An 8,322-nucleotide genomic window follows, 5' to 3' on the forward strand; every position below is an offset into this window, starting at 1 on the left:
ACTTTTAGATACAACCACTGTATTGGATATTTCTCCACTTCCCAAAGGGATGGAAATGCAATATCTTTAGTAAGGCCACACGCATTTGTAGCATCTCATCTACACGCTACCACATATACCATCTTAGAAAAAAATCATGATATCCAATCCGTCCAGTAAGGTGGGCCACATTTTTATGATGATTATAAAAAAAAAAATTTACGTCCGATATGATAAAATAGCAAGCCACAATTTACAAGATGAATGGAGGGTCTTTTTTTTCTAAATTGTGTATCACAGAGAATTAATCCAGGGTATGTTTATTTATAAGTAATATAAATGGTGGGACCCACTCGATGAACGGATTAGATCTTATTATTATATGCTAAGCTGTAACATATAATGGCGTGTACATGAATAGCCTCCTACACGCGTGTGGGTTTATCAAACCAGAGTACTTGATACTTCGATACATTTTCCGCACACGCTCTCCCTCTAACTCAGTGCCAAAGGTTTAGTCAAAATCATATCCAGATTCCTTTTCTCTTTTTTTTTCAATTTTTAATTAATGTTTGGATGTTGGATCTTGATTTATTATAATCTAGAATCGATTCTACTTTGATGGGTTTGATTACATCACTTGTTCAAGGAATTTATGAATTATATGAGATGGGTATTTCTCTCCTTTTTTTTCTTTTTCTTTTTTTTTCTCTCCCTATTTTCTTTTTTGAAGTTGGATTTTGATCTTATCTGATAGAAAGTGGATTGCAATGAGAATTGCTTTGATGGGTTTTGCTTATATCATTTGTAGAAGGAATCCCTGCCCTTGATTTGCTTCCTTTTTTCGTTTCTTTGATGAATTTGTAGAGTATGTGGGGTGGTCTTTTTTCCTCCTCTATTTGATTATGTTGCTGGGACTTCGATTTTTAGATTGATATGAGTTGCTTTGAGATTTTATTTTATTTATTTTTTTTTTGAGTAATTGGCGGGCTTCATTCGCTTGTTTTTAATTTCCATTGATGATGAAATTGTGGATTTTATGACATGATTTTATCTGTTGGAAATTGAAAGATGGATTGGATTGTGAAATCCTTAGATGGGTTTGTCTTGTGTCAACTGGAGAGGAATCATTCTGCTTGATTCGTTTGGTTTTCAGTTTCTTTTGATGAGAGTTTGTTGATTCTGAGATATGGGTATTTCTCTGTTTTATTTCCTTCTTTTGATTTTCTTTCCTGTTTCTATTTTAGTGTTCAAACGTTTGTTTTATCTTGTGGAAAACGGCTTGGGAATTTCATATTTTTTTCTGTAATATTTCTTGTAGGGGGTATTGGTATGTTTTATTCGCTTGGTTTATGGTTTTTGATTAAGCTGCGGACTCAGTGGTCTCAGTGTAATCTTTTGTATTTTTTTATTTTTATTTTTTGTTGTTGTCGGCGGCTTAGTTTGGGTGTGATAGTGTTGATTTCATATAATAAATAATCGAGTCAACTCAGCTGAGTGTCTTGATTTCAGTAGGCAACAAAAGGAGTCACCAAACCAAAACAGGATTGAAACAGAGCAAAACAACTGAAATGGAATTGTATCGGCTTCAGTCTCCAATTGAGTCGTATTCCTAAACAGTTGTCGATAACGAAGATTGTTGGACTTTACTCTGTTGTTTTTCGGTTTATTTAGGGAATTTATGGATTTTGTGATGTGGGTTTTTCTCTTCTTCTTTTTTCAGTTTTGTTTATTTGGTGTTGGAATCTTTATTTTATCTAGCTTATAGCACTTGTATAGTACAATAGAAAATAAAAAATAAAAGGTGGGAAACAATTCACCCACTTTTGGGTCTTCTATGATTACTTTGTTGACTCTATGGTATAAGTATTTTCCTTTGCTTTCTTTAAATTGTTTTGATGTTGGAATATAGATTTTCATCCAATTAAACTCAATTATACTGAGATTTTTTTGGACTGGTTTGAGTTATATCACTCATAGAAAAAAATCGTTACACTTTGCTTTCAGTATTTTTTTTTACGCACACCCACGAACACCACATGGGCACTTGATCCCATGATCTCAGTGTTGAAACAGTCTGTCTAGATGGAGCCATGGAGCTGGACTAGATACTGATGGATGTTGAAACTTGTTTTTATTTTTTATTTTTCAATTAGATGGTAGTTCCAAGTTCCTGATCACATCTTGGAGCTTCTCTATTAAACAGTACTTATAAGCAATTTCGTTGGCTGTTTTCATTTGTTTTCTATCACCAGAAAACGCACTGATATAGTTTTCAAGTTCCTAATAACATGTTTTCTATCACCAGATAACACATTGATACAGTCAGCTCAAAGCATGTTTTTGTAGTATGATTCAGTTACCTATCTCTAGATGGATCTTCTTTGATTCCTTTGTGGTGAATGTAGGAAATCCATTCCTTATCGTAAGATCTGCCACTGATTTTTTTTTTTCTCTAGGAATGCATGAAACTTTGATCTTGCTAGTATGAACATTTGAGCCACGACCCCTTTCAAATTACGAGATGTTTTGCAACTTGAAATTTGATATGTATTTGTGGACATATTGTATTTGGCTGGATGCTTTAGGGTGTGTTTGGTTGCACCAAATTTCATGAAATTTGCACAAGTTTGATTGATCATGAAAGTTCATGATATTTGGTGCAATGAGACGGGCCCTTAATGTTCTTTTGATCATCGCATGCCCTCCTTGATGCTTTAGATAAGTCATCTAGTCACATCGGATACCATCACATGTATGGGTAGTACACAACATTCAGAACCATGGGCAGTGGTGTTATAGCTTGACAAGAAAACTCTGAAAATATCAGCATTCTAACTGAAACTTTGATGCAATTTGTGCTGAGAAAACACATCAATCTGTCCATTGTCTTGGACATATAAGCTATTCCATGTCCATAACAGCCACCACTGTTACCTTTATGATAGGGGGCCGTAACAGCTGTCATGATCTCTTCTTTTATCTTTTTTCTTTTTTTGAGAAAAAACCCTGAAAATTTTATCTGTCCTGTAATGGACCGTTATGGAGCTGTTACGGCCTTTATAGGGGGAGTAATGAGCCGTTATGGTCCACATAACGGCCGTCACAGCCGTCATGACCCCATAATGTATAATGGCTGCCACTGTTGCCTTTATGTAATGACCTTTACAGCCCTATAACAGCTGTTACAGCACACCATGTACACAAGTCTACTTATCTTGAATTTCTCATTTTTGAATTGCACGCCACACATCCACCTCATATTCTATGCCCATGCAAACCTGGCCCCAACCATATGGTTGTGATTGTTGATTTAGCTCATTTCCATGTTTTCTTTCATATCAAATGGGCATGTATGTGTCGATTTTAGTTTTTTCATCTTCCAAATCCCTTACGATGTATACACATATTCACAATGCAGACTTTGCAAGCAAAATAACCAACGAAATATATTGATCAGAACACACATACCACTATTGAATTAAAGCCATGGCACAAGAGGATGATATCTACACGAAAGATGGGACGGTTGATGTTCATAGCAAGCCCGCTGTCAAGAAGGAAACAGGAAATTGGAAGGCTTGCCCCTACATACTTGGTATGTTGCCATATGGTTTTATTTGTGCTGTAACAATGTCCTTCTCTCATTCTCCGTTGCGGATCTGATCTTGTTACGCATCATCACAGGAAATGAATGCTGTGAGAGATTGGCATACTATGGGATGGGCACCAATCTGGTGAACTATCTGAAGCTTCGTCTCAACCAGGGCAATGCTACGGCCGCAAACAATGTAACAAACTGGTCGGGGACATGTTACATCATGCCATTGTTCGGAGCCTTCCTAGCTGATGCCTATTTAGGAAGATATTGGACAATCGCCTCTTTCTCAGTCATCTATGTTTTTGTAAGATCTGCCATGAACTCTTGTCTGGTGTGTGTGTGTGTGTGCGCACGCGCACGCACGCGCACGCATGCGTGCGTGCGTCGTCCAAGTGCAGCCAATGGTTTGGTAATCCAGACTGTTGATCTGATGGGCCCTGCGATTAATATACCATGCCCAAGAATCTTCAAGTGTACTGTTGTTGTGTTTATTTTCTTCTTCGGGCTTATTTGGATGCTTGGAAAACTCAAGAAATGCATTTTCATTTCCAAGTGATCTAAAAGGCATTTGGTTGTGTTATTATTCTTGGAAAAGCTTGTTGATTCGAACAAGCTTTTCCTAAAATTTGAATAATGTTGTCTAATGCAAAACAGCAATTTCCATTGACAAGCTTATTCGCGCACCCAAACACAATACGCAGAAATCCATTTCCATGGTTAAAGACTGGAAATGGAAATTCATTTCTAATGCAGGGGCATTTTCACACCGGGCTTGAGTGGGGTGACCTGTGAGATGCAGGGGCACACTCAGGGTAGGCAAGTGGCTCATGTGAGGCAGGCCCCACCTACGTGAAGCAGGTGGCTCATGTGAAGCGGAACCCATGTGAAGTGGGGCCCACGAGGGGGTTCAGCCGACGTCCTAACCCATGGGATGTGGGGCCTAGGCTATGAGAGAAAGGGATTGATTCGCCATGCTCTATCATTTCGAGCTTTTAGAGCAAGTGGTTAATTGTCCTGCATCAATTTCTTTAGTAGGGTCCCTCAGATCACCAGTCTATATACCCGAATTGTGGGTCCCACTTGTAAGAACTTAGGATTTGAGAATTACTACGCACATCCTCAAATCAAGGATTGTATTATTCATTGATTCTGTACCGTTAAGGTACAAATGTAAAACTGTCATTGATTCTGAGCTGCTTTGCGGTTTTCACAAAACTATGAAGACTTTACATTCAACTCTATAAAACATTGATGATTTTCAATTGTAATACTGCAGGGGATGACATTGTTAACAGTGTCGGCATCGGTACATGGTCTGAAGCCATCCTGCAATGCTGGTGTTTGTCACCCAACAAAGGGACAAACCTCAACATTCTACGTTGCGCTTTACCTCATTGCACTTGGGACTGGCGGAATCAAGCCCTGTGTATCGTCGTTTGGGGCTGATCAGTTTGATGAAACTGATGAGTCCGAGAAAAAAAGGAAGAGCTCTTTCTTCAATTGGTTCTATCTCTCAATTAACATCGGTGCTCTCCTCGCCTCTTCTGTACTAGTCTGGATACAGATGAATGTGGGGTGGGGATGGGGGTTTGGCATTCCGGCAGTGGCGATGGCGATCGCTGTTGTGAGTTTTTTCTCTGGGACCCGCCTCTACCGGCTCCAGAAACCTGGTGGCAGCCCCCTGACGAGGATTTTCCAGGTGATCGTGGCGTCATTCAGGAAACTTCATGTGAAAGTGCCAGCTGACGAGTCTCTCCTGTATGAGAATGCAGATGAGGAGTCTGTTATCCGAGGAAGCCGTAAGCTCGACCATACAACACAGTTCAAGTGAGTATGTGCTACAAATTCAGTTTCTGCTAAGCCCACATTCACCTCTGCATACATGTATGGAACGTCTGAGCCATGCATCGAGTGCACCCCATTGTATATGACTTAGCAGTCAGGCTAATTGCATCTGCCAGATGTAGATAGTCCGTTGCTTCTGTGCATGTGCGGCCCACATGGTGAATTGATCGGCCTGGATTTTTTTGGTAAGTTTACTGCATGTGGGAGCCAAGTTATTCCGCATTAGTAACGGTAGCTGCAACAGCCGCCACCATTACCTTTACAATATGGGCTGTAACGGCCGTTAGATCTCTTTTTTTTTATATATAGAAAAAAAAAAAAAAAACCGAAAAACCTATATCTGTCCCATAACAGACCGTTACAGGGTCGTTATGGCCTTTACAAGGGGCATAATGGGCCGTTACGGATGCCATAATGGCAATTACCGGTCATTTTTTTCATTACGGCCATTACAACCTCGTAACATATAAAGATTGGCAGATTGGCATCTACCATCAAATGTAACAATGCATTTGGGCACTAGCAAAGATCGGTTTCTTTTATTCATTTGTGGAATGTCATCTAATTGAACTTTCGCACCATGAATTGACCCACTTGCTACTCATGGACTGATCATATGTGTGCATTGGTGCATATCTCTATGTGAATGCACGGGGTATATCAGTATTCTTGAGAAACTGATATGGTGCTTTATTTTCATTTTGCGTCGCTGATACGAGACTAAATTGGTCAAAATTCACACAGGCACAGCCCATATGTACAGATGGGTATCAATTCTGGAGACGGCTGATGCATGCTCCAATACCAATCTTTTCAATCTCAATGAAATAGATGCAAAAACATTAGGTGATTGATATTGAAGAGAACATCAATGATAAAGCATGCATTGTTCTCCCTTTGATTTGTAAGCTGAATTTCAGGACAGGAATCCCTAGATTCCTTGTTCAACCCGATGATCATACACATTCGATCCTCTGACTGAATTATACGATTTGAATAGTATCCACATTGAATTAGGAACCGTTTCCTGGTGGGATTTGAATTGTATTGTAGGTGTTAGCCTTTGAATACAATAGCACAATCCCAAATCTGCTTGTTCATCCCAATTATCATTTTTGGATTGAATTGTATCCAAATTGAATCGGAAATTGTTTCCTTGCTGAATTTGAATTGGATTGTCAGTGTTAATTGTAACAAACAGGACACTTCCTCCACTCTAACAACACTTAAATGATTTCTGTGGCCTATTTTAGCTAAACATCAATGATGGATGCAGGTTCTTCGACAAGGCGGCAGTGGTGATGGGGGCGGAAGATACCAAAGGCAACATCAATCCTTGGAGGCTTTGCACTGTGACCCAAGTCGAGGAGCTCAAGTCCATCGTGCGGCTGCTCCCAATATGGGCCACTGGCATCATGTTCGCAACCGTCTACAGTCAGATGAGCACCATGTTCGTATTGCAAGGCAACACCATGGACCCCCATATGGGACCCAAGTTCAAGATTCCTTCGGCGTCCCTATCCATCTTCGACACCATCGCCGTCATCTTCTGGGTCCCTATATATGACCAGATCATTGTGCCGATGGCCCGAGCCTACACTGGCCATCATCGCGGCTTCACCCAGCTCCAACGGATGGGGATAGGGCTTGTCATTTCAATCTTCTCTATGGTGGCTGCTGGGATCCTAGAGCTCGTGAGGCTCAGCATGGTGAAGAGGCACAACTACTACGACCTTGAGCAGCTCCCCATATCAATCTTCTGGCAGATTCCACAGTACTTTATTGTGGGGGCCGCCGAGGTCTTCACATTCATTGGGCAATTGGAATTCTTCTATGATCAAGCACCAGATGCAATGCGGAGCTTGTGCACCGCGCTCTCACTCACTACTGTCGCACTCGGGAATTATCTGAGCACACTGCTCGTCACAATCGTCACTCACGTTACTACAAAGCACGGAAAACTCGGGTGGATACCGGATAATCTGAACCGTGGCCACCTCGATTACTTCTATTGGCTCCTCGCAATTCTCAGCCTTTTGAATTTTGTAGTGTATCTATGGATCGCGAGGTGGTACACATACAAGAAGCCAGTGGGGGCCGTTCGTGGATGATGCCAATTCATCGATTGGGTGGGCCTGGTTGTGCCCACCCATGCATGATTTACAAGTGCTTGTATGTTCTTCTTCTTCTTCTTTAGTGGATTGCTATGTGAACTTTTGAAATTTGTGATACAAGTTGTAAAAATGGAGGGAAAATGCATTTGAATATCTACAATATGACTCATTTGGGTTGTATGGAAAGAAGAGAATGTTCTCATGAGGAGTGGCCCAGATATGAGAAAACAGGAATTGTGGGGTCCTGATCAGCAGCAAGTTGTCCAGACCATTGATCTAATGTGTCCCACCGTCAATGGAAGGATGCCACGAAAGCATTCCCAAACTGTACAAAATCAAAATTCAGCCTCTGTTGTTGAATATGGACCTTGGCTTTATTTCATTCTTCAACCTATATTTGTAAGGCCATGGACAGAAGGGTTGAGATCATACAATCTTGGAGGTTTTGGGGGTGGGCCTGCCGCTAATGGTGTGCATCAGATTGATGGTCTAGATCAAAGGAAAATCTCACGCATCCTATGATCTTAAACAATGCTATTGGTGGCCAACAGCTAAAGTTCTTTGAGAAGTGTGTGGCCAACATTCCATGTACAATGCTAAAAATCCTGCGGATTAAAGGGTAGCATTGTGTAGCTGGTCCATCCACATGCGGCCCACTGGATGAACGGTTCAGATTGTCGATGCCATGTATACTTTTTGCATTGGTCAAGCAAATAGAGAGATGGTCAGATGATTGTAACCGTCCATGTTAAAATGCCATTCCATCCAATATCATGCTGAAAT

General features: G+C 40.7%; 1 protein-coding gene across 3 annotated transcripts; it reads left to right on the top strand.

Moving 5' to 3' along the window:
* The first annotated feature begins 497 nt into the window (after window positions 1-497).
* Window positions 498-7,741, top strand: LOC131252637 (protein NRT1/ PTR FAMILY 8.1-like). 3 transcript variants are annotated; one of them, XM_058253285.1, is made up of 5 exons: window positions 498-652; window positions 3,401-3,577; window positions 3,667-3,884; window positions 4,857-5,407; window positions 6,702-7,741. In XM_058253285.1, the coding sequence occupies exons 2-5, from the start codon at window positions 3,469-3,471 to the stop codon at window positions 7,534-7,536; spliced, it is 1,713 nt and encodes a 570-aa protein (XP_058109268.1). In that variant the 5' UTR covers window positions 498-652; window positions 3,401-3,468; the 3' UTR covers window positions 7,537-7,741. The 3 variants fall into 3 exon arrangements, with proteins under 3 accessions (XP_058109268.1, XP_058109270.1, XP_058109269.1); XM_058253287.1 differs by having other exon boundaries at window positions 3,440-3,577; XM_058253286.1 differs by having other exon boundaries at window positions 522-660; window positions 3,394-3,577.
* Window positions 7,742-8,322: the final 581 nt, after the last annotated feature.

Source organism: Magnolia sinica, chromosome 8, assembly GCF_029962835.1.
Source record: "Magnolia sinica isolate HGM2019 chromosome 8, MsV1, whole genome shotgun sequence".
NCBI classification, from domain to species: domain Eukaryota; kingdom Viridiplantae; phylum Streptophyta; class Magnoliopsida; order Magnoliales; family Magnoliaceae; genus Magnolia; species Magnolia sinica.

Coding starts and splice junctions, on each gene's coding strand:
- LOC131252637 (XM_058253285.1), top strand. CDS start 3,469: ATGGCACAAGAGGATGATATCTACACGAAAGATGGGACGGTTGATGTT. Junction 3,578..3,666: donor GGCTTGCCCCTACATACTTG/GTATGTTGCCAT, acceptor GCATCATCACAG/GAAATGAATGCTGTGAGAGA. Junction 5,408..6,701: donor GACCATACAACACAGTTCAA/GTGAGTATGTGC, acceptor TGATGGATGCAG/GTTCTTCGACAAGGCGGCAG.